The sequence below is a fragment of the Megalops cyprinoides genome, chromosome 16 (genome assembly GCF_013368585.1).
Source record: "Megalops cyprinoides isolate fMegCyp1 chromosome 16, fMegCyp1.pri, whole genome shotgun sequence".
Classification (NCBI taxonomy): domain Eukaryota; kingdom Metazoa; phylum Chordata; class Actinopteri; order Elopiformes; family Megalopidae; genus Megalops; species Megalops cyprinoides.
Genome location: NC_050598.1, coordinates 10172978 through 10199312, shown reverse-complemented (window position 1 = coordinate 10199312; position 26335 = coordinate 10172978). Strand labels below are relative to the sequence as shown.

General features: G+C 51.2%; 1 protein-coding gene across 1 annotated transcript in view; it reads right to left on the bottom strand.

Moving 5' to 3' along the window:
- Positions 1-3904: 3904 nt before the first annotated feature.
- clint1a (clathrin interactor 1a) overlaps positions 3905-26335 on the bottom strand; it is a 32626-nt gene continuing 10195 nt past the window's right edge. Inside the window, exons 2-12 of the mRNA XM_036548928.1 lie at positions 18952-19056; positions 17779-17875; positions 16499-16607; positions 15271-15435; positions 13340-13520; positions 12641-12866; positions 12015-12111; positions 10670-10744; positions 9301-9572; positions 8005-8194; positions 3905-5708 (exon numbers count right to left, since the gene is read on the bottom strand). Coding sequence (XP_036404821.1) covers positions 5344-5708; positions 8005-8194; positions 9301-9572; positions 10670-10744; positions 12015-12111; positions 12641-12866; positions 13340-13520; positions 15271-15435; positions 16499-16607; positions 17779-17875; positions 18952-19056 — 1882 coding nt within the window. The 3' untranslated portion in view covers positions 3905-5343. The remainder of the gene's footprint in view (positions 5709-8004; positions 8195-9300; positions 9573-10669; positions 10745-12014; positions 12112-12640; positions 12867-13339; positions 13521-15270; positions 15436-16498; positions 16608-17778; positions 17876-18951; positions 19057-26335) is intronic.

The window sequence follows — 26335 nt, the reverse complement described above, 5'->3', positions numbered from 1 at the left end:
AGGAACACCGCGTGGGGCTTCATTTCAGATGGATTCAGAACGCAAATAATGGCTTAATGCTTAAACTTGGGTCAGTGCAGAATGAATGGAACAGTTTTCTGCACTCTAAACATGTGGATCTGTATGCATCTGTGTATATGTGTCTGTAAATCTATTTTAAGTGCAAAACAAATTTTAAATTAAAAAAAAAGAGGACTCATTTATAGTGAACTGTCTCATGAACCCCCAAAATTCCACCTTGACTAACACTGGCTGCAGGTTGTACCTATCACTTACATGAGTGAGAAGCTAAGAGCCAAACATTTACAAAACCCTTCCATGAGGCTAAATATAGCCTAAGACGGTAAAGGCTGACGCACTGACAGCTAGACAGTGCCTCGCGTGTAGTGTGCTGTGGGAACAGGGGTCAGATGGTCAGTGGAGTGCCCCTGCCCTGCCGAGTTCATAACCCGAGTAAGGGCAGGAAGGGGTGAGACAAAGCCAGGGAATGTGTCCCAGCGTGGGTCCGGCAGGAAACACCACAGGGCACACTCTCCCTGCTCCGCCCGCTGTAACCTGGTGACCCCCACGGCCTGCCGGTCATGCATCCAAAGCCCGCCCAGTGACAAACACAAGTGGCACCTACTGACAGGCGTTGAAGTTGCTATGAGATGTGACAGGAATTAAATTAATTTGGCGACTGCATGTTTAACAGCAAAGTTGCATTGTTATGACTAGAGCAGAGTCGAAGATACAACTGACTGCAATGAAATGCAGCTTTTTTTTTTTTTTTGGAAACCCTGCGAGAATTGCCTGTTGGTGTGAAATTACTGTCAAGCAGCAGCTGAGTTACACCTTAAGAAACCTCTTCCGCACTGTACATTACACACTTAAGCACCATGAAATAGGAAAAAACAATAAATCTTCATGTCTCATACGGTTCTTACACAATCCAAACTCCATTCTCCCACTGCTGGGAGACCACTGACACCAGCCATTATTCCCCGGCTGGGAGATACTAGTGATGTGTGTAATTCCCTAACCCGGAGTCATAAATGCCCAGGGTGACAGTCCACAGCCTGTTTCTCAGCCTCCAATGAGGAGCTACACGGCCCACCGAGGGGAGTTAGTGGTCCTCTGAGGTGAGGGCCTACACACACTGAGCGCTACAGCGAGGATGTTTAGTTAAACAGTTAGATAAATCCCAGCACGATGCCTGCTTTCCTCCTGCAAGCTCTCCTCTCAGAGTGAACATCACTGGAGCTCCCTCAAGCCCCGTGCTAACTCTCCTGCTCCAGTCATGCTTCAAGTGCTTCCTTCCCTTAATGCACAGGGACTACGCTACGTTATAAAACCTTTACAGTCCACGAGGAGAAATTATCTGTGGGCTCCAACCATTTTTTTTTTTCCCAGAAATTATAAAAGCTGAAACAATGCTGCCAACGTAGCTCCAAAGCATGGACAGATGTTACTGTTGTTGGAGTGAATTATATTTGGCATCCTCTGAGCGCAATAATTGTAACCAAACAGAGGTACTAGTTTGCACATGGCTGCGATGTGACCGTGTCCTTGCACGAAGGCTCCAATTTCATGCCGATTCAGAACCCCCCGCGAATGTGACAATGTGACAGGTCGCCGCCGCCCGCTGCTGCCCACTTGAGCGCGCGCGCTCCTCCGCACGCACGACTGCCAAACCGCCACCAAATGTCAAGCGAGTTTGACCTACTTACTGTCAAACATGTCTTCTCCTCGTATGAAAAAAAATGAGGTTAATTTCTTATTAAGACCGCTTATTGTTCTGCGCGCCCCCCCCTCATGTTTTCCCAGTTGCCCCGGTCCTTCCAGACACAAAGCCACTCAGAGGAGACAGATGGAAGGGGAAAGTGAGTGAAAGAGACCTGGTCCCAGAGGTTCGCCCCCTAGCCCTGATGGCTGGGTAATTCACACAGTGCAGCAAGAGCCCCTGGTCCCAATGCACCATGGGAGGAGGACGTAGCACAGAGCGGATTTGTGAGGCCCTAGCGTGGAATGTCAACGCTCGGCCTGCTTCCCCGAGTGCCATGTGACAGTGACACTTTCTGCCACCACGCGCGGCGTGAGACTCCGCCCCTCTGCACCGATTCCATTATTGATGAAATTCGGACCCTTAAAACAGATGCGTATTCATTAGGAGGCCAGCTGGCGTGGGAAAGCAGATGCTGGTGGAGCGGACAGGGTTTTCCCTGAGGATGGTGAGGATGCTACCTCTGTCACCCCCCCCCCCCCCCCCAAAATGGAGACGTGAGCGATTGTTCTGAAATTCCATCAACCCTCTGCTCCCCCCTCCAGAAAGCTCAGACCCAGGGCACCTGGGATTGAACGACAGAGCAGAGCCGTCAGTACGCTAATATGAGCTTGCAGCTCCGCAATATGCTGTGGCCGATTTCGCCTCTTAGTCCTTACGTCCCCTGCGTCCCCGTGCCCATGCTCCCCCCGCTGGTGCCCCGCCCCGGAACATCTGCAGGGCCGCGGTCTCCTGGAGGCCGCTGCATATGGAGGCTGTCAGGTACCCCGGCAGAGCAGTTTGTTCACCGTGTCAAATCAGAGCAGGGCCGTGGAAGCGCGGCCCACCGCGTCGTCGTTTCTGGGTGCCAGGGGATGGGTGCGTGACACTGGGGTCAACCTGGTAACTGAGAAGTCCACTCATTCAGAGAGACGGCTGTGTCAATTTCTAACAGGACTGCACCCATTCAGATACCTGACATTAGCTTTATTTAAACTTTCTATACACAGCTCCCTCAAGCTCCTAAATGAATGTTTCTTAGGGAAGCAACAGCCGCTGCGCATACACCCCTTGTCTCAAACGAGAAAAGACTCCGCGATCCGCTCGCGTCTAGCTCCACGCTCTGACGTCGCGCTTTAACATCAATAAAAACGAAGGCTTGAAGTTCGGTCGGCCGCAAAAGCAACTGCGCCACTGCGGTTCGGGAACGCGTGAGGGTTTGGGGGGGGGGGGCAGCACAGCAGGGGCAGAAGATGGGCACATCTGAGGGGGCTGCGGGGGTGGGGGCGGCACACCGCGTCTGAGAGGAATAAAAATTAGCGACACATTAAAAGCACATAGGAGCATTCATTACAGCCCTTTTCATCCCTCGCCCGGCTAACGAAGCCCTTTCATGTTAGCCACCCTCCCCCCTCCTCGTTAGCCAATATTGACTTAATTTCGAGCTAATTAGAAAATACAGTGTTAAGGGTTTGGCTGGAAAATAGGGCAACGCGGTACTCATTCACAGAGCTCTTTCTTGGTTTCCAATTACTCTGCTTGAGGAGCCAAGGACAATGGCCTCAACAACTCGTGCTGAAGCACCATGCCGGCCTCTTCTCCTTATGGGTCTGCAGAAAAGACAGCCAGGCTCTCTGGCAATGCAACATCAAATAACCAGCTGAAAAACCATGTTTTAATTAACTGTTTAATGATATACATAAAAGATCATAATGAGTACAATCAAAACAGACTTAATGGATTGAAAAGAAATTTCTATGTTTTTTTTTTTATTAGGAAAGAGGTGGCCTTGGTTTTCGTCCCCACCCCCCTCCCCCCCACGCATGTAGAAACTAATAGTGTTAGTCATCACCCCATCCCAACAGTACACACACACACACACACAATGGACTTCATCTCAGACCGTATGATTTTTAAGTATTAAAAAAAACTAGCCCCTCTTGAATAGTCACTCTTTTAAAAAATATAATAAAATAAAATTTGGTCATTTAGAATGTATCTATAATGCCTCTGAATCAAACAGAGGGCTACCGTTTTGAGTCTGTGCACACAACCGAGGCTGCAGAGTGCCTCAAGTCTTTACATAGCGGCTCCTGTATCTACAGTGTGAGACACTCCCGGCCTCTCAAGCTTCTGGGGTCAGGAGGGGGGTTTTCGGCGGGGGAAGGGGGGGGAGGGAGGGTGGGCGTCACCCTCCAAGTGCCTCCCTTGCTTTCTTGGGGTGGTCGTTTCGCACATGACTCTCTCTCTCTCTCTCTCTCTCTCTCTCTCGCTCTCTCGCTCTCCCCCTGCCCCCTCAGCATCTTCTTCACTAAGGCCCCCTCTGTGCCACACAGCTCATTGGGTTAAACAAGGCTTGCATAAAATCTATTCCAACAAAAGAGCAACCAAATATCCCAATCGTTTCCCAACGGCATGATTTCACCAAGGACTAAGTACTAGGGATAGGCGTTATAAAGGGTTATAAAGCGTGCGCACGCGTGTGTGCGCATGCCGTACATTTCAAACGCACGCTTACAGGCGCGCCCGTATACTTTATTGGACATATCTTACATGGCCTCGGACGAATACTGCATCATTGGAGTCTGTCTTTAGTAAGGTCGTTTTTGTAAAGAAAAGAAGGCAGCCGACTTTCCACCAGGCACCCCATGCAGCAGTCAGAGAGCAGCCCCTCGGAGAGAGGAGCACCACACTCTACAGTCATATTTGGATGTAAAATCACATTTTCACTTAAAAAAATAAACCCTTCAAAAAAAAGGCCACAGCGGTTGCCTGTAGTTAAAACAGCCTTTCATATTATTATTATTTTTTTTTTTTGTATTTATTCATTCATTAATTTAAACGTTCATTCTAATATTAACAGCCCGCTTTCGAGAGCGCGACTGTGACTCAAAAGTATAAAGTATTTTTGATTAAACATAGCAAGATAGCAGAAAGGTGGTTTGCAATAGTTTGTGTCTCAGATGACAACACAATAAAAAATTAAATAACCTCTGTCCTTTCTGAAGCTTGCTCTTCAGACTCTTACCTTACAAAAAAGTTCTAACGCAATAATTTACTTGTCTGCACACCCGGGGATATTTACAAGCTGACCATTTTGATTTATGAGAAGAAGGGACAGTAGAAGTTCGTCTCTGGCATGAAGTCGGATAGGTTAAAAACAGGGAGAGAAGCAGGGAAATTGAAGGAGAAAGAATCTTTTTTTTGCCATTAATATTTGGAGTGGTAGTGCCAGAATTCCACTGCTATGTTCACACACTGGGTTGCCACAGTGGAGAAAAAGCAGAGAACCCCGCGCTTTCGTGGATGTGCAATCACTCAGTTTTGCCCCCATACAAAAATCAGCCAACGTGCGTTCCCACCCCACCCCCCACCAAAACATGTCCTTGGTTTCAACCCATTTAAATATACATACATTCATGTATATTTGAATATATAAAAGAAACTGAGGCCTGGCGGCATTGGATATTTCTCAAGTACTCTTTGTATGCAGCTCTAAGAATCCTTCATGGTTGTACGCTCAGAAACCTGCTCGTCTTCATCGCCCTCTCGCTCCCTCCTCATCCCTCTCCCTCCTCATCCCGTCTCTCCCCCCCCCCCCATCATTTGCCGAAGTTGCCGAAATTGGCGAAGGCATCTTGTTTGGGCGGCGCCATGGCGGGGGTTATGCCCGCCCCCATGCCCATCGCCGGCATCCCCATGCCCATGCCACCGGGGAGGCCCATGCCCGCCGATGGCACGCCCATGTTCATGTTCATTCCCATCATGCCCTGGTTGAGCGGCATGCCCAGGGAGCCCATCCCCGCCGTGCCCGTCGCCATGCTGGGCAGCATCCCCGCGGGCACGGTGCCGCCGGGCATCATGGGGCTGGCGGCCGGCCGGATGGGCGCGGGGGCGGGCGCCGGCTGCATGCTGAGGTTCATTCCGGCGAAGCTCTGTGCCACCATGTTGATGGGGGGCTGCACACCTGGGGGGACACAAAGACAGGAACAAGGTCCGTGAGGGCTTCTGAGAACCGCCATGGTCACATACGCCCGGACACTGAAATACTGCGCGTCACCTTACCACACATTACATTACATTACACTGCATTACATTCGTTTAACAGACGCTCTTATCTAGAGCGGCTTCCAGTGCTGAAGAACAGAAGCGTGTCCATTCAAGTTGAATGAGCAACAGTTTCAGACCAGGTGAACGACACTCCCAAACCAGTGAGCGTGAGCATAACACCATTCAAGCCCTACCATGAGTTAACTTGTGCAACCTGTCTAGACACAGGGAGCCAAGTATACTACCGTACATCAGTCGCTAGATCACAGAATCCAAAACACATCGCGATAATACATGCAAAACAAACAGCACGTAATACAAGCAGCGGGTGTTAGGGGGTTGGGACTGAGGTGGAACCGAGATGCAGTCTGAAGAGGTCGGTCTTCGGTCTGTGTCGGAAAATGGCCAGTGATTCTGCTGTCCTGAACCCTGCGGGGAGTTCACTCCACCACTGAGGGACCGGTACAGACAGGGATCATGTCTGGGAGCATCGGCCCCGTCAGGATGGGACAGTCGGGTGCTCAATGGTTGCAGAGCGTAGTGATAATACCTGCAGTGTGGTGTAGCAGTAAGGAGCACGGCATGTAGCCCGAAGGTTGTCAGTTTGATTTCCCCCTGCTAATGTGCCCTTAGGCGAGGCACTTAACCCAAACCGCCTCAGTAAATACCCTGGTCCATAAATGGATAGCATGTAAACTACAAGCTGCTCAGGATAAGAGCATCTGCTACGCAACTATAATGTAATGTAATACTGCCTACTCTGCTGATATGTGAGCTCATTTGGACATTACAGACTTAATCGACATGGGGATTTCTATTACTGCTACAGCATCGAATACTTTGTAAAGTGACCACAGCATTTAAAAACAGGATGTTTTAGCACTAGCAGCTGTGACTACTGCTGGCAGATTCAAGCTTTGCATCTTGAATGTTTGGAGTTCCTCTATTACTTCTCTTCACATGTAATTATTATTTCACCAGTAAGATTAATCTGATCGCCATTTTCTCTGAGGTAGTTCAAAGACATATCTGTCTTCTGAAGTAACGTAACACATTCTTTTCAACACAAGGATGTTAAACATTTTGATATTTTTTTCCATATAATTCACCCGCTGTATGTCACACTGTTGTACCTAGTATTGTATTCTTACACATCAAGTGAGCGTTTCTCTCAGGCTGTTGCTAAATTGCAAGTGCCAAATCACATTAGAGAACAGGGGCAAAAAAACCCCACATCAAACAGTAAGATAAATAAAACGAACACCCCCCCTAACCCCCCCGGTACACATCCGAAACGGAGTCGCTGGGGAGCGCCTCGGTGTCTGCGCAGATCTCAGAGGCCGCGCACGCACGCGAAAAGAGAGAGGGGCGAGGAGAGGCTTCCAGATGGCTCCTGCTGGAGAGCTCTCAGAGAGCCGGGTCCCCCGAGCGAGGCCAGGGTTTCCTGCCAGCGCCCCCTCCGAGTCCCCCGCCGAGCTGCGTGTCCCGCTGCCGGGGGAATACCTGGCAGCTCTATTTAGGCAGGCGGCCGTGGCGGTGGCGGGCACGTGAGGCGTCAGACGGCTGCAGAGCGTCCAGAGGGGCCCCGGGGAATCCGCGGAGATCTCCGCGCCGTTCACATCGGGGGCCCCTCTGGACGGGCGGCTCGGCCTTATGCCACGAGAGGGACGCCGAACGTCCCCCCTGTCGTCCGCGCCTCGGAGGAATTATGGGATTGGAGGAGAGGGGCGTAGTTTGGGGACCGACCAGGTCACGTGAAGATTTGTGAGGGAATCTCAAGGGGAGGACACGAGGGAGCATCCCAGACACAATCAAAGTGTGGCCTGGATAAAAATTTTGTCCTTTTTTTAGTTTGGTGACAAATCAGAATGCGTCTTTCATCAGTTCAAACCCTCCAACAGCCAATCTACTGCATTTAAAACAGGTTAATTGTCTAACTGTTTGATTGTCATGCCTGCCACTGTAATCGGTTTTCATGCATGTGAGGCCAGGTTTGGCACACTGGCCCAGAGAGAAAGGCAATAGCAGCTGTTTTGAGGAGATAAGAGTGTTTTATGGAGAGGCTGGGAAGGGAAGCCACACCCACACCCACACCCCCACACACGCCCACCCACACCCACCCACACACACCCACACACACCCACACACACCCACACACACCCACACACACACCCACACACACACCCACACACACACACCCCGCAGTCTCTCACCCTGCTGCTGCATCATGTTGAGGGTGGGCTGGGCGGGCTTGGGTGGCTGCATGCCCGGGGACAGGAAGTCCAGGCTGATGTTGACGCTGGAGTCCGACCACGTGGCCGGCATGGAGGGCTTGGCCCCGGCCCCGGGTTTCTGGGCCCCGATCTGTTGAGGCATTATGGGATCCCCGAGGCCCTGCAGAGGCTGAGAGAGAGAGAGAGAGAGACAGGGAGGGGGAGAGAGAGAGAGAGAGAGAGAGACAGGGAGGGGGGAGAGAGAGAGAGAAAGGTAAGAGAAAAGAGGAGGGGGCCCACAGGTATATTCTAGCTCTCTTATTCAGCCATCCGGTGGTCACATGCTTCTGCGCTGAGAAGATTCTGTGGCTTCTCAGACTGTAAATGCGTTGAATTCTGATTCATCAAGCATTGTTCTTGATCAAAATACTCTGAAAACATCAAAAAACTTTTCCCGCACTGAACTATATTCAAAAAGGCATTTCAAACAATGCCTTTTTAGAACTAAGTGGTGTGTGTGTGTGTTTATGCGTGTATGTGTGCCTGTGAAGGAGGAGCGGTGGATGGGGGGTTGGGGGGGGTAACTTTTTCTGAACAAAAACAAAACTTGCCATTTAAAAGTAGGTCAGGCCTTTTACATGCAAACACCATCTTTGCACAAGGCTTTTGTTTCAGTTTAATGGTTTTCTGACTCTGAGTAGTTCCTCCTCCTTCTGCCATCCTCAGTGACAAGCCTCCCCAGGGGGGGATGCTGGGATACGGGGAGGGGCGCATCTGGAAGTTGTGCCACTGCTGCGTTTTAACCCCCCCACCCCCCCCCCTCCCACCCTCCGCTCGTCACACTTTCATTTTCATTCCTTTCAAAACCGCGGCCTCCCAATCCCTGCCAGGATGGGCCTCCGCTTGTGCAAACAGCGCGTAGCGCAAAATACCGGGATGAACTGCATTAATTACAACTGGGGAGGGAAAGAGAATGCAACATCGACAGAAATGTTGTCTAAAATGGACGTGCTGTATGTAAGGAACATCATTAAGGTCAAACATGTTTAAAACTCCAAACATTTCAAGTTGCACCGAAAAAGAAAAAAAGTAATCAGCGCAGTCCATGAGGACTTGTTCACCGTCAACCCTTTGAAATGAGGTCACTACCAGGTACATGCCGCCATCCTCTCTAAGAGATGAGGTCATCACTATGCGCCTGCCCAACCATCTCCCCTCAGTTGATGTCATCACCATGCGCCTGCCCACCCTCTCCCCTGTGAGATGAGGCCATCACTGTGCGCCCATGGAAAGTACCTGTGATCTGGACATCGGGAGGCCCGTGCTACTGCTTATGGTCTGCGAACTGGACATGGAGAAGTTGAGGCTTTGGGAGGAGCTGAGCGTGGACTGCGAGGGGCCCATCAGGTCGAAGAGGTCGGCAGAGGGCGAGGTGTTCGCCTGGACGGCGGCGGGGGCGGCGACGCCGGCGAAGAGGTCCGTCCCGGCGGGGTTGAGGGGCTGGGCGGGCGTGCTGGAGGAGAACGCGTTCCAGTCCCCGAAATCGCTGCTCGCACTGGGCGCCGGAGCTGAGAGGAGACAGGACCAGAGGAGTGAGACGCCACCCTGTGCAGGAGGAGCCCAGCGCCGTTCTACCAGGACAACAGCGTGGCTGTGCTTTCCCACAAGTCCTCAGCGTGGGCTCCTTTCACCACCCTCCCCTGCTCCCGCCTGAGGGAGAATGGGGCCCTCCCTGAGGAACTGTGGGATAGCTCAGCCACCTGAAGGGAGGACCAAAGCCTGTGTGAGAAAAGAACTGACAGAGAAGCCAAAGCCAGCCAGTACTGAAAGCAGAACCGGCAGGCGCGCGGTGCCTAAAGGGCATTCATGTGCGCTGCTCAGATTCCCAATTCTGCCCTCCTCGAACAGAGAGGGGGAAAATGCCAATGTTTAGGAAAAGCACAGCGACTGCTGTGAATTCACGGGGCCGGTGTCGCTCTCGGCTCGGGACGGATGCGAGGAGATGGGCGCTGGCGGGCGCCCTCCCCTCTCTCCTGCTCCCCTTCGCGCAGGACAGGGGGGGGGAGGTGAATCATGCATAACAGGAACTGAAATGTGTCCGTCCTCATTACCCTCTGCAGGTAGCGTCTCCATCTGGACAGCTCCCCGCCTCATCAATATTTCAGCGCTTTTTACGAGACGGAGGCAACAGGCGCGCGGGGCGGAGGGGACCTTCCCAGGCACCCCTGCGCATCCCCTCGCTACCTCAAAGCCTTCCTCAGAACGGGCTGTGTGTAGCCTTGCCTGTCATTACATTACATTACGACATTATTAGCGTTTAACAGACATGGCTTACATCAGTTACGCCGCTATCCATTTATACAGCTGGATGTTTACTGAGGCATTTGGGGGTTAAGTACCTTGCCCAGCAGCAGTACAGGCAACCTTTTGGTCACGAGTCCTGCTCCTTAACCACTATGCTTCATTACCATGAATGAGTTTTGAGTGCTCGCTTTTCATGCAGTGGGGGGGACAAATGCTGACCCTCACATGAAGGCAGTTTAATTGGGAAAGGCGTACGTGAGGGAGCGGGGACGGGACATGCTGCACACGAGCGAGGGACCGCGACCCCCCCATCCCCCCCCCGCCCCAACCCCCCTCCCGGGCGACACGCCCTCACACCTACCAGCCGAAGGGAGGCTGGCGGAGGCAGCTGGGGAGGAGAAGTCTGCGAATCCGCCAATCAGGTCTGTAGATCCACCTGTGGGAGACACCAGAGTGGTTAGCTACGACGCAATCAGCTGTCTGCTACGCACAATAAAAACCTACTTAAAACCCTCAACTAGGGAGGCACCGTTTCTGTAGCATTTACTTATTGGACAATAACTGGACAGTGAAATTTGACACACATACAGTGCCAGTCAAAAGTTTGGACACACTTTATTTTTTTACTATTTTCCACATTTTAGAGTAATAGTAAAGATATCAAAACTATGAAATAACACAAATAGAGTTACACAGTAATCAAAAGTGTGACAAATCAAAACTCTTATATTTTTCATTCTTCAAAATAAATGTATATATTTTTTGGAAAGAAATTTATACACAGGCATCAATTTCACTTCATATTTGTCTAAAAAACAAATTTCATGCATTTAAGCATAAGTCTTTAGATCAAGATATCTTTGAATGCAGTTTTCCCTTTATTTTCATCAGTTGTGTCCAAACTTGGTACTGATACTGTATACACACACACACACACACACACACACACACACACTTAACCACAGGCGTGGTCAGACCGACTCTCCCTCCCCCTCGGCGGCTCCGGTCAGGACGATCTCACTGAGCGGTTGGCGGTACACGAGAGGAGACGTGGGCCAGCTGTTCGCCCCGGCGGAGGCGAGGATCTGACGAGGTGGGGACCGGCGACATCTGCTCCGCACTCCCGCCTCCGCTGGGGGGGGGGGGGCTGCAACATCTGGCCCGCGCCGCTAAATGGCCCTCTTAGCCACGAGATGCGCGGCCCCCATCTGGCGCCCTCAGCCACCAGCGCCGCCGCGGACAGGCCCAGGGATCGCCAGGCTCTCCCGCTGCCACACGCTCTCTCAGAAACGCTCCAGCCGTAGAGCATCTCAGCCTTCCAAAGGGCTCGGATCCGGGCGGCACCGTTTTTTCCGTTACTCCAAACCCCCACGCACGCCGGCGCATACTTCAAATGCTTAAATATTTGATCTACGGCGTGTCGACAGCCGTTCCGCGTCTGGAACGAATTCTATCCTGAGTGAATCTGTACCAGATATTCTGTGTTCCGCAGTAAATCTATTCTTTGTTTCCCAGCAGACGGACTTGTCCCAGAGCACTTTCATTATATATTACATACCGCGAGGATTTGCGGCAGTAATTCGGAAAAGGTGCCTCTAATGGCTGTTACGACAGCACTGGGGCTCACGAGTCCACTGTTCTACCCACCGCCACCTGGTGCTCTCCACCCTGAGGGGCGCCCAGGTCGACCCTGAGATTCCTCTCACCTGTCGGCGCCGTTTGACTGGGCGCAGAGTCCACCATCAACAGGTCGGCCAGGCCGCCGCTAGACGACTGGCTGGCTCCCGCATCCGTCGTCTGGGCCTGAGAGCGGGAGACAGGAGAGAGAAACGGTGCGGTTTTGTGAATAACGATGGGCTGCTCAGAGGCCGCCTACGGGCTTCACTTCTAACAGCCACCACAAGATGGCAGCAGAAACCTTCAATACAATGTTGCGAGAGCAGGACTGAATTAGTGTGCGGTCCGCGCTGACAATGAGGCGGACAGATGTGTTCGGTGTACACCTGTCACTTTAAGACTAATGTTTAAACACTTACGACTGAATTTTCAGCTTTGTGGTTTTCAGCCAAATCTGAGTCAGACAGACATGACCAGATACCTTCTGGACTTGATTATTCTAAGCTGACCACACTGCGTGGAAAACCGCTCCAAGACTTGACAGCTGCATCTACTCTCATGATATCACTCCAGCAACATATTATCAAATAACTGCAACCAGGACAGACAAGGGGAAGCTTGTGATCAATCAGATCGGACGGAACAATAGCCTGTATATACTAAGTGAAAGAATGACCCCCCCTGTGCTTCCAAACCTCCCTGTGGTGTCCCCCACCTTGTTGGCATTGGTGTCCGGGCTGGCCTTGTCCCCGGTGTAGTGCGCGGCCGCCCCCAGGTCTACCGTCCTGGAGGGGATGGCTCCTCGTTTGCGGGTGGCCGTGGTCTCCGTGGCCTGCATGATCTGGATGCTCTTGGTCGTCACCGTCTCCTCCTCGTCCTTGAACTCCGACTTTGCGGGCCGGCCGTTCCGGGACGCTCTGTCTCGGTCCTCCTCATTGTCGCTGGCGACAGAAACCAGAGGTGTCAGCCCCTCTAAGCTCTCTACATTGTACGGCCTGGCTGGTCAGTCCTGCACCCTCCCACAACAGTTGCTGTACGGCCTGGCTGGTCAGTTCTGCACCCTCCCACAACAGCTGCCAGAACCAAAGTGATTCACACGCTCATACAATCTCCCTCCATTCAGACAAAGGGCTTGACTTTCCATAGCAATGCTCCTTTATTTCTGAACATCCAATTCCACCCAGAGTATTTATCTCTGCTTCTCCCTGTTGAATCCTGGTATCCACCAAGGGACCCAAGGGGGCCCAGAGGGGACAGAGCTTTGTGACAGTGCAGGAGACAGTGCACTGATCTGGGTCAGCGCAAAACTGTGGGCCCCAGCCAGCACTGAGCGGAATCTCCAGCACTGACGGATTACTCCCCCAGGCGACTCGGCTTCGGCCATAGCAGGACACCCCAATCCCACCCTCCGTACCTGAATCTGTCCGGCGAGTCGTCCCGGTCCTTCTTGCGGAACTTGTTGATGGTGTCGTCGATGGTGCTGCCGATCTTGTCGCTGATCTCGCCCAGCTTCTCGCTGAAGGGGAAGGCACCCTTGTTCTTCTCCCAGTCGTCATCCCACTTGGACTTGGGCTCCGAGTCGTACCGGTCCCCTGCTTCAGGAGGGGAGGGGGGGGGGGGGGGGGGGGCAAGCAGATACAGCAGGTGAGGTCGGAAAGTCAAGACAGATCACACCTGTGCCCTGTTGCTGGATCAGCAACCCCTCTAAGCCTGGGGCTGAGAAGCCAGCCAAAGCTGCCCTCAGGTGAGACGGTCTGCATAAAGCAATCAATTCCAGCTCATGCTTTTGGACTGCTATGGGAGTCCGGGAGACAGATTTAAACAGATTCTGCTTCCAGTGTGGACAGCACTTTCTGCAGTTCTCAATTAGACGTCTTAAATGATACTTTTTTTTTTTTACCATCCAACTGCACTGTGGCAGCAGTGACACTCAGACACACAACCCAGCAATTAGGCACCCTGGGCTCTGACCACTGCAACTCACTGCTGTCCCACGGGTGTTGAGAGAGACACAGGACACATCCATTCTAATGAACACATCACTTTTGAGGGACGTTGAATGACCCCCGCTCAGGCCTAACTCCGAGCGCGACCCAATAAAGTACTCCAAAAAAGTACACGATCCCCATCTGCGGAGTTTCTGTCCCGTTTGATGGACGGGGCTTCAGAACTGCCTGCCGTATCATTAGCTGACAAATCCAAACAGCCGACTGGTTAATTAACTGAAGGAATCGCAGCGCCAAAATCAAAGATGCCTTAAGTTCACACTGTTCCCTCCTTTTGATAATTGCGTCCTACGAAAGGAGAGAGAAATAAATCATGTATGCTTAAAAGTGTAAATGCTACAGATTTCCAATGCGCTGCATTAGCCTTAATATTAATGAAATGGCAGGGGACCCTCCATCTCCCTTGATAAGATAGATGAATCTCAGATCTGAGGGCGCTTAATTTAAAAAATATGTTCCGTTACAAAAAAGACAGGACGGGATTTTTTAAAGAACGCGAACGTCACAAATCCCACGGATGCTGTCGCGCGGTGGAGATGAAAGCGCGAGCGCGGCGTATCAAAACAACTCTAATCAAAAGATCAGTCATGTGGATGCGCAGGTCCGCGGGGAGATGGCGAATAATCAAAAGGATTAGGGAGCGATACGCCGGGACCCATCGGAGATGCGGCTGCGTTCGGAGCGGGGAGGCCACAGCCAGGCTCTACCGCTGCCATACCTGGCCAGGGTAGCGGCCTTTGGCTCTGCTCTGACAACGGACCATCCCCTTGAATGAAAAGCACTCATTTTTGCCCCTGCAAGGAATGACCGGAAACTCTTGGCCGAGATCCATCTTTGCCGCAAAAATTCTAAACGCCTTCGCAGTGTCGCCGCAAATATGTAACCTGAAGAGACTTGGCAGGTTCGCACGACAGCTCAGCAACTTCGGCCGCAGCCCCAGGACGTGTGAACCCATCGGGATCTGAACCTCTGACCTTAAGGTCAGCAGTGCGGTGCGGCGGGAAGGAGTGGGTCTCATAACTGAAAGGTTGCTGGTTCAATTCCCTGCTGGGGGGCTGCAGCTGTGCCTTCTGGCAAGGTACTAAATCCAGAATTGCCTTAGTAAACGTCCCACTGTATAAACGTGTGATGTAAAACCGTAAACCTGTGTAAGACACTCTGGATAGGAGCATCTGCAAAGTGACAATAATGTAATGACTCTAAAGTGGGGGGATCAGACTCCTGTTTTATTTATTTGGTACATAATGACCCCCCCAACCCTCTTTCCCTGCTGGGTTCCCAGTGCCCTTCTCTGATCACCGCCTCCCCACCCCAACCCCCCAGGGCCACCTGAACTTACTGTATCTGAACCCCCCCATGCTGTCCGAGGACACCCCGATGTATTTGTCCTTGTTCTTCTTGGCCTTCTTCCTCTCCTCCCGGAGCCTGTCGTCGTCCTGCACGAACTCCACCATCTCCTTCACCTTCTGCCGCACGTTGATGCCCTGGTCCTTCCCGTTCTCGTCTGGACAGGGGAAGAGGACACAGGAAGTGAGAAAAGCGCACGCATCACCGCCTCTTCACCGTCACACGCGCTCCGAGCCGGATTCGCAGACGCTCGCATAGTATCACTACTGATCTTGGCACACGGGGGGGCTCGGCGGGCCGAATCTGGGATTTCTTAAAAAGGATTAAATTCCGCAGTAATGGCGCGGTATTGTGCTGTGTCGGGCCCGGGGAGAACCGAGTGACTCAGCACATTCACTGGGTCTTGTGAGGTTTCCTTTGGCTGCGGCAGCCCCAAGCGGCTTTAACGCGGGCTGCTAAAGCTACTCTGTGGAGGCGAACACTGCGGCCATTGTCCGCAAAAGTAGGCCCGGGGATGTTATTTGTTTCGTACACAAACCTTATGTAACTAGCCTTTGTTCATCATATCAGTGTAAATACACCACGTTAAAAATGTGGCGCTGAAAATAACTCCCTTTTCAAAGTGATAGCTCTGGCTCTGTCCAGCGGGGGCTTATGGGTGTGAGCGCAGGAGGAGAGAGCCAGCATGGCCTTGTGCCTCGCGGTCACTGCCGGAACCATTAGGTTCCGCTCCTCAGCCTGTACACCGGTTCTGTTCCAGTGATCTGACACCAATTAGCAATTAGCATCAATTAGAATATGGACAAGTATCCTCCCTCGACACACGCGCGCGCACACACTTGCACACAAACAGACACACGCACAAACAGACACACGCACAAACAGACACACGCACAAACAGACACACGCACAAACAGACACACGCACAAACAGACACACGCACACACACTCGCTTTACACAGACCCATACATTCGCAGTGAGCTGGCTCTCCTGTTTTCTGTGCTCAGTCGCTCTCCTGTCTGCGCTAATTAATCCTCTGGGGTCCCTGCAGGAGAATGCGCTCTCTCTCTCCCCCTCTCTCTCTCTCTCCACGGCTGCCAGCGGGAGAGGGGGCGAGCGAGAGCCGGGAGAGTGACAGACAGCGGAGGCCACTCCTGGAGCCCCCCCAACTCTCACTACACACACACACACACACACACACACGCGATCAGGTACTCGCCTATGAAGTGATAGTTCTCTATGGAGCGCAGGTCGTAGATGTGTTCTCTGGCGCTGGTGACGACCCGCTCCGACCCGTTCCTGATGAGGTACGCCAGCAGCAGTAAGGACTGGTGGGGGTGGGGGGGGGGGGGGGGGGGGGGCGAGGGAGAAGAGATTAGGGAAATGTTACCCAAAAAAAAAAAAAAAAACACCACACGCACACTTTTACTAAAGACCATTCAAACCCAGCCTCATCTCCCTCTCACTGTCCCCAGCTTGCTTCCCGTTAGGAAATGGAGAACAGACAGACCAGAGTGCAGGATGTTATTACTGTCCTCTTTTCTCCTCTTTTTCTCCCCAATGTAGGCGGACAGCTACATCATCAGCCACCTATCATCAGCTGAACGCAATTGCATATCAAAGCCCTCTGTCCTCACGCTAAGAAGCCTGGTCCTCTAAAGGGCTGGCACAGGCTGCCAGTGGTGGCCACTGGAGTGGTAATGCCATCCAGCGTTTTTCCACGGAGCGTGTGGTAACAGGAGAATCTCCCCCACCCCGCATATGCAGCACCCTTTGAGCCGCCATGAGCGGGCGAGTGAGGGAGGGAGAGTCTCCCTCACCAGCATGCTCGTTCCCTCATCTCTGGAGCGCCCGCTTTTCGCCTCTTTTCAAAAGAACACGCGCCTGCTCTACCTCTCGATTCAATACCGTCACGCAGAATAAGGAGGTTCAAACAACCCTTGGGAAAAAAAAAGGAAAAAAAAAACCCCCTCAGTTTACAAGCCCAGAAGCTTTTACTTTGCCCATTGATCTGTCCCCTGTGAGCGGGCGTGTTCTGTGGGGCTCCGGTTTTGCCCCCCCCCGCTAAGGGAGAAAAGGCTGAGAACTCTGTCGAGTTACACTGAGGAGAAAAATTTAAAATGGCACCCAGTCCCTCTTGGAGTTCCGTATGTCAGATGCACTGTGGGTAATGTCCCAGCGACAGCAGGGCGCATTAAAGGAAGACACTTCCTGCCACAGAAACCAGGTTCACATGAGCCAACAGACCGTATGAAGCATTGTGTTTCTTACACTACATCCATCCCCATGTGGGAATGGGAGGAAAAGCCTACCTCCCCGCTCCCTGTTAAAGTACATTAACACAGGCTGATTTTAGGACTGCTCATCCAGCTAGCAGTGTCCTGTTCCCTCCTTTCATTCGAAACCCTGTCACCCCCTGGCCGAGGTGAGGGCCAGTGGGGGCTGGTTAAAGTGGAGGGGCGAGCTCAGAGAAAGGGGGGGGGGGGGGGCGCGTCGCACCTTGTAGACTCTCCTCCAGTTCTTCTTGTTGTCCTTCAGCATCCTGGTCCACAGCATGTTCATCACCTCTGGGAACTGCTCGTACATGAAGGTGGCCCTGAGGGGGGACAGGGGAGAGAGGACTTAGCACATCGCGCTCAGGCCAGTGTGAGAGAGAGCGCCGAGCCGGAACCGAGCCGCGCGAGACGTCACGGAAAGAACACTGTCGCTACGCCGGGGACGCGAGCCAAAACGCCGATCCGGCCAGAAAAACCCATCTCTTACAACCGGAACTACCAATTGTACCCACCTCTTTTCGTGCAAAGAAGGGATGATCCTGTGTTAAATGCAAATTAAGTTCGAAACATCACAGGACTCAATGCCAGCTTCGCTCCTTACCGTACAGTTTAGCAGGCATGTGTACTGAAAAGCAAGGAACAGCTTCCTTCTGCAATGTATTTCTCACCCAGATGTTAGTGTCTACCCCTCTGTGAGATCCAGGCCAGGCCAGGCATTTTTCCCCCACATCTGCCTGTCCTGAAACACTTCATGCATATTTTTTACCAAAAAGCAGACACTCCTTAAAATTTGAGGGTGCTCCGTTTGATTTAGCTCTTTGAATGAGTTTCCCCTCCTGCCTGTCAGCACGAGGATTAGACTTCAAACAGTGAGGCGCAGCACTAGGCCACATCTGTGTGATAGATAGGAATTTGGAATCTGAATTTATGAGTTTAAGTGATCAACAATGGTGTTCAAAAAGCACGAACAGCTAAATTTGCAAATGTAACTGGCTACAATCCAAAGGGGAAGTGAGCACTATATTCAGGGATCTGTATGAGTGTTAGACAGCCCACATAAAGGCCTTCAAATAAGCTCTTAAATAAGCTCTTGTGAGTACTTAAATAAAATGCTTTTCAACACAGATACCTACTTAAGGCAAGGAACAGCACATTACATCTGAAATATGTGGTGATTTAACTGTGAGCAGTCACATGAACAGTAACAGTAACAGTCCTTTTCATGAGCAAAGCTGCTTATGTTCTGATAATCAGTGGCTGTTATCAGCTGGTAAATGAGGAAGTGAGCCTGTCTGTACAGGATGACTCCAACATCACCAGAGATGAACCCAGAACCCAGAGTACACCCCACTCCCAATGGCCTCCACTCAAATCCCCTCCCCTGGACGGCACTCACTTGGCAATCTCCCCCATGAGCTGTCCTGAAGGCCCCCAGGGGTCGTCGTTGGTGGCTTCTCGAACCTTGGACTCAATCTCTGAATAATTCATCACCACGTTGGTGCTGGGGGGGAAAAGAGGGGAAGAAGAAAAAAAAAAAAACAGGGCAAATTGAGTAACACACCCATCCCTGAAATGGAGAATTAATGCAAGGTGAAATTAAGCACACCGGGAAAGCTGTTCTGAGATATAATGGTTCGCGCCCCATCTGGGCGCTTTATCAGTGTGTCTGGGGCCATCGGGGTCCGGTTCCAGCACCGTTGCACTTGTGAACAGATTAGATAGTGACAGAAGTGTATTCCAGCCCATTAGAGAGCGGCGGTGAGAAGGCCTGGACAACCTCCTGCCTCAGCTCCGCGCGGAATCTGGGGCGCTGGTAATGGACATTGTCAATTTCCTGTCAGGCCTCATTTCTCCTACATTCCCTCCCTGGAAGTGTCACTCAGATTGGAAGTGCTGGGAGACAGCTGGACACGGAAGTTTGAACCCAGAGAGTTGCACTACGGGGGTTTGCAATGACAGTCGTTTAACTGCTGGGGGGAGAAAGTTCAGCATATGGTCTCCCTTCATGGGCTGACTACAGCAAAGAGAAGCTTTCTGTCTCCCCCCCCCCCCCTTAGAGCGATGCAGATGTGAGGACATACACGAGCAGGCAGAATGAGACCCATCAGGCATGAATGCATGGACGCCATAATGAAAGAGATAAAACCAAAAAGAGGCAAATTAAAAAGCAAAAAAAAAAGGACTGGCAATCATCCAAGATGAGGCTATAGCGGAAGATTCTGAAGGCGGAGAACAGGAATGGCAGTCTTCCTTTCCCATGCTTTTCCCGATTCCCGCTCATCGCTCCAGCTGCAGTTACTCCGTCCCCCATGACTGCTGACAAACGGAACAAGTGGAGCAAAACCGGTAGACTTCATGAAGGATTAACGGGTCAGGAGCAGAGGACACGGTTCCGGTCAGTTTAACCCCGAAGAGAACACGGCGCACCGGACCCGACCGGTTTGGTGTAGCCCGGAACATGGAAAGCGTTTCAGCATTGTACTAAGTGATTTCCTGTCAGGGTCAGGAGGACTGGACACTCTTGACCACGTCTGTAAAAACAGCCCGTCACAGGACAGACTGCAAAGTAACTCTGGGGGGGGAGGGGGGGGCGGCTACACTTCAGCCAGACAGAAATGCGGCGGGTGGAAAATGGGAAAAAATAAACACCTTGTTAAACGGACGCGTGCAAGATAAACAGCACTCGCGAAACGCACTGAGTCACTTGGCAGCCGCTCCCGGGTTCAGACCACAAAATGACACTCAGCATTTTCACAGCACCACACACCACTGAGGGAGACGCCAAAGCCTTAATACGCTTATTTAATTCCGTTCAGAGTATATCCCATATCCTTTACTTCTCTCCCTGGGGAGTAAAAGGGGAAAAAACAACATAAAAGAGATGGGTAACGAACTTTACAAAGCTACAATCACCTAATATAAAAGCTCTCGCTGCAACAGCCTGCCAGATGGTTTCAAGATGGCGGAAGGCGCTAGGAGTGGAGTAATTCCGAGAGGGCCGACACCCACGTAGACCCCACATCACCTCTCTCCTCTCCCTGATAAAACCGGGCAGATACGGCCGGTTGCTCAACCCTGCTCTCGCTCACTTCCTCCGCAGCTGCGAGCACTTTCTCAATCGCGATTCTTATTTAGACAGGAAAAGCTGCAGTAACCGCTTCGCTCTCTCGCTCTCAGTAAACGCAGCAAAAACAGGGCGCCCGGCCTGCCCAGATGTTTGGGGAGCTGCGAGTGGGGCGTCCAGCTCCAAGGAAAACCTCTGGAAGTGATTATCCACTGGAACAGCCTCTCGATGGCTGATCTGGAGTCTGTGTGTGTGTGTGTGTGTGTGTGTGTGTGTGTGTGTGTGTGTGTGTGTGTGTGTGTGTGTGTGTGTGTGTAAAACAGTGACCGTGCCGGAGGAATGTGATCGATAAAAACCAACGACGTTGGGCTGAGGAATGTGGTCTGAGGACAGAAAGAAAAATAAGTTTCAGTGGAATGTGAAACAGTCGCTGAGGGCCAGAACTGAGACACCTTTGACACCTTCACAAGTGACAGTACTAAGGAACAGCAGTGCTTAATGTGTTCTGTTGCTGAGATAATGAGGACTGCGATGTTCAGCAGTACTCCTTAAAAAACAGCTGCCTTCAACTGTTCTTTTAGGGTACCAGCGCCATCAGCCTGGGTTCTGAGCAAGTCAGCCAGCTGTTCCAAGCATTCTCTCTGACTGAAACCCTTCGCCACGCAAGCAAAGCCTGAAACTCAGTTCATCCTGCAGATGTCTGCACGGCCACCAGGGGGCGCATGGATGGTTGGCAACACTGTGGGTGATAACTGCTGGCCACATCTGCAGTCAGCAAGGATCACTGCCCAGTTTTCACAACATCTGGTTACAGGGGTCACGGATACACAACACTGAATTCGTTGATGGTTCGCCAAACTGATAACTACATAGCTATATAAAGTACAGCCATTTACTATGCCATCTGAAATCCATTAGTTCAGTAGGTCCACTACGACAGGCTTATTTGAGCTCATCACTGAAACGTTAATTGTACAACCAGAAAACAGCTGAAGGAGCATACACGTGTAGCTCCTGAACTTATATTCAATTCAATTCAGTTCATTTTTATTTGTATAGCGCTTTTTATGACACAAGTTGTCACCAAGCAGCTTTACATTGTTCCCAGGCCTGAGGCCCCCTGAGAGCAAGCCTAAGGCAACAGTGGCAAGGAAAAACTCCCTATCAGGAAGAAACCTTGAGCAGAACCGGGCTCAGAGGGGGAGCCCATCTGCTTCTGGCCGGCACTGGGCAGATAGAGTTAAAGACAAGTTATACAATGTAATTTAAGACATTTAACGATTCACAGACATTAGTAGTTAACAGCAGAGCGATTATAAGAATGTCCCATAGGATGTCCGGTTCTTGGAACGCAGTTGGCTTTGACGGGCAGGGCAGCGAGGTAGCAGGACCGGAAAACAGGATGAGACGCTTGGGCTACAGCTCCGGACAGGAGCCCGGAGCAGGGACAGGAAGCAAACAGAAAACAGCGGTTAGTGGATGATAAGGATGGCAGGGATGTAGAACAGAGAGGCAGGAGAGAAGGGGCAGGGAAAACGGTGCAGTGAGAAGGAGAGAGAATATCTACCCTTCCAAACCCCAGTACAATACAGAGAGGTGCTGTGTGGACATGAGCCAGCAGGTCAGCATGTTTTCCAGACTGCTCAGCATGCTCACAGATGGCCGCTCACAGGTCAGGCCCTCAAAAGCCCCCTGGCCATGAGCTCACGGCCTGACGGCACGGAGGGTGTGTGAATGGACCTCCAGAGAGCTTCCTCCGCCTTGCCATTAGACAAATCAAATTAACACGAGCAAATTAAAAACAGCACAGCCAGTTCAACTGTAATGGGCGCGTTCTTATCGAGAACTTCAACTTCCTCAATTACAGCCCATCTGTAAAGAAGATGGGCCTTTCTGTGAACGAACGCAAGTGTAATGGAGAAGGCTGAGGTATTAAACAAGATACAATGCACATTCCTTACACTAGGCCTACAATGGATGAATGCAATTCTCCTGCCTTAAAAAGAACTAATTATCAAAATTTGATCCAATCGCAACTCAGCAAGTTACACTGTATATACGCATTTTTCTCGGTTGTTAAGGTTAAACTTGAATTAAACGGTGGTCCACTTAACCTAATATAAATGAGCAGAATAGTATAGTGCCAGTTAAATAAGTAATTTATGGCTCCTTTCACACGAAATGCAAATGGCAAGCACATTTTCGCGAAACCACCACTCTTTACACAAGACACAAAAGTCAATTGGGTAATTCCCTTCTAGCAAAATTGGATAATTTGTTCACAGCAGATAGCAATTACTACGGCAAGCACGAGTCTCCACTGCACATGTGCAAATCCTTATTACTCAACTGTTCAATCAACTATCAGTCCACAGTCACACATGAGAGAGGTTACCAGAGAGCTGGTGTTGGCAGGGAACAGAGTGAGTCACAGGGCAACCAAAAGAAAGAAGGAAGGGAAGCACAACCAGGAGCCCTGGAAGGAAGAGGCGTGTGCAAGCGCTGTGATAGAGCTGCTCAAAGGGGAAGACAGAGCAGGTGTATACAATTGTACACCTGCCACTACCATCCACCATGTGATACATCAAGGTCTTTTACTGTAAAGGGCTGAGCAGAATTTATAACCCCATCTAAGCCGGTCAGCCGTGGCACCAATAATTAAGCTTCAGAACTGAGAATGAGAAATGCAGTAAGTGACCATATATGACTTCACTGTATTAGTGCAATATGCAATTTTCAATCATCCTCTTGGACCATCAAGATTTCATGATGGCCAGGGAAAACTGTCTTCAACAGCAGGCTTCTGCTGTAGACGTGGTGGTCTCAAACAACGCGACACGAGGGACATCAAGACTACAGTTATTAAAACCGGAACATTTTTTAGAATCCCTGCAAGTGTCAGTCTGAGAGCAAATAAGGATGACACACGTATACAGGGTACCTTCTGAAAGGAGCACTGGAAAAGTGAAGGAGATTCGGTTCCAGTGTGTACAGATAAGGGCTCATCACGACATTCTATTTTCTTCAAATATGTCATTGCTGACAGCTGAAATGGATACCTGTGTTTATTTGTAGTTTCTCCTAGAAAGTAATGGAGCGTGAGGCAAATGTGTTGCCACATTCCTCCATATGCATGGATCTAAAGTGAGATGCTGGAGGAACATTATCATTCACAGAGCTGCAGTCAAAGAGGTGGGAATATTACCACACGTGCAGCCATTTCAAGAGACGGCATTCCTTCCCAAATTCCACCTGTTGGACCATACAATATAGCCTAATTGTGTTCCTCAAGGTCTTACACAATGGAAGCGTCCCGCCTGTTGAGGCCTTATATGCTGAACTTCATGGTTATATGAGACATTGTAGTTTTTCCACCACCCTCATGTAGTAAGAGTGGTTTATAGCCCATAATTTATGTCCATGTAATTCCTCCCTCCATACCCGCCATTTCCTGACCACACTGAGGAGTTCTTTTCTGCCTGACAATGGAAGGTGTGGCACAACTGTCCATACAACCAAACCTCAGATCTCGACACCTTGAATGCAGATTGCATTCACATGCCACTTGCACTTTTCCTTAAGACCTCAGCCAGCGGTCCAGGGCAATGTTTCCATTTCAGATATGGGTCCAAGGTGCACATCTGTGCAGTGAGGCAGGTTTACAGTCAGGGCCCCTTGCTTGTGAGAAAGACGCATGCTACATGCTTTAAGCATGATGGATAAGCATGATGATAAGACTTCCAAATTCCAGGTGAGTAGCCATGAAAAAGAAGCAAATAAAAGGCGATACCTTCTGCACTGCTGAGTGAAAGTACGGCGTGGAAAAGCACAAAGACATTGAAAGCTCAAGCACCATTTCATTCACTGCCCTCACAGCCAAAAGCTCTGCGTCCATCGTTTAAGAGTGTGGCATGCCCAGCAACAACAGGCTTTTACCAGTCGAACAACTATGTTAGTGTTATAAACAAATCCCGCTACCACTAGCACACCAGCACATGCGCGCGCACATGTGCACACACACACACACACACGCACACACGCACACACGCACACGCACACACACGCACACGCACACACACGCACACGCACACACACGCACACGCACACACACGCACACACACACACACACACACACACACACACACACACACACACACACACACACACACACACACACACACACTAATAATCCCAGGCCTTATTTACAGCAACAAGCTGCTTGAACAATGGCACAGTATTCACGCCTTCTGTCTCACAGACAGGTTTGATTTTCATACCATAGCGGCAACAATAACAATGTTCAATTCCTCAAACGGATCAAAGGACTCATTACATTTTACCACGAGAAAAAGTTGAACCAAGTGCATTGTGATTAATGTGTTTTAGGCAGCACTGTTTTCACGGGACAGATAATGAACGGTGTTGGACTTTGTGCTTAGATTCTTGCCTCGCGTTTGGATGGAGCTGCTCTGAAAGTTCAGGTGCAGTTGAACAGTAGGAGTCATTTACATAACACGACAACAATAAAACAGCGGATGCCGCGATAAGAGTTTCAACGCAACTGTGAGCAGGAGAAAGAGACCGAGAGAGAGAGAGGAGGAGAGATAGCGAGAGAGACAGAGAGGAACCAAGAGAGCGACTTCTTCCACAGCAAGGGAGACCAAGATTACAAGAAAATCCCAGCCCGATAAATAATAAATGATGGTTTTTAAAACGACTGGCCTGAACATTCCGCACAAACCATGTGCATATTTCAAAGTACATACACAGTGTACAAAAATATTCAGAAAGTGAGGTGAACTGTTCCTCACCCCCACCCCACCTCCCCCCACCAAAACAAAAAAAAAGAAAAAGAAAGCAGAGGAGAGGAGGAACCCCAAACAGAAGGCAGGCAGCCGCCCTCCATGCGCTCCTGAGCTGTGGAATGCCTCTTTGTTCCTGGGCCTGTGGTTTCTCTCATGTTCCTTCCCGCTCGCTGCGGGTACCGGCCTACTTACGCATTCATAGAAAGCACTGTCCCACAAAAGCGCAGGCAGTGCAGATGAAACAACGCCCCAGCTAGCGCGCTACCGCTACACCCACCCCCCGCCTCCCCCTTCCCCACCACCGCCCCGCGAAAAAGCCGCCCGCTACCTGGCACTTCTGAGGAGCTGACGTTCCCGGCCCTCGCGCTTTCACATGGAGATGACGACGGGGACGGGCTGTGGAAGGAGGGGGGGGGGGTGGGGGTGGGACAGCGGCAGCCGAGAGAGCGTATGAAAGCGGCCATTGATGATCATTAGAAGCGGGGAGCGCTGGCGGAGGTAGCCTGGGGAGTAGCGGCCCAGGGGACCGCGCGCCGCCCGGCCCGTGTAAGCTCTCTCTCTCCTCGCGCCAACCGCGTTACAACCTGACTGCCGCGGCTCCGCCTACGGGGGGGCGGTGCGCCCGCGCCTCGCGGAGCTCGGAGAGAGCGCGTTCCTCCTCGCTCTGCCGTCCGGCTGTCTGGCGCAGCGGTAACCAGCTCACCCCGTCGCCTGTTTCATCCCTTGACAATAGGCTTTTCTGCCTCCTGGTGCGCAGAGCAGCGCCATTCGAAAGCCAGGGCTGGTGCAATGTGTATCTCACCGCCGGCTCCAGCCAAACTGTCCTCCCTCACTCTCCTGACACAAGCAAGGAGAGCCGGGGCCCATCTTAGGGATCCTCGCAGAGAACGGCAGTAAAGCACCATCAGGTT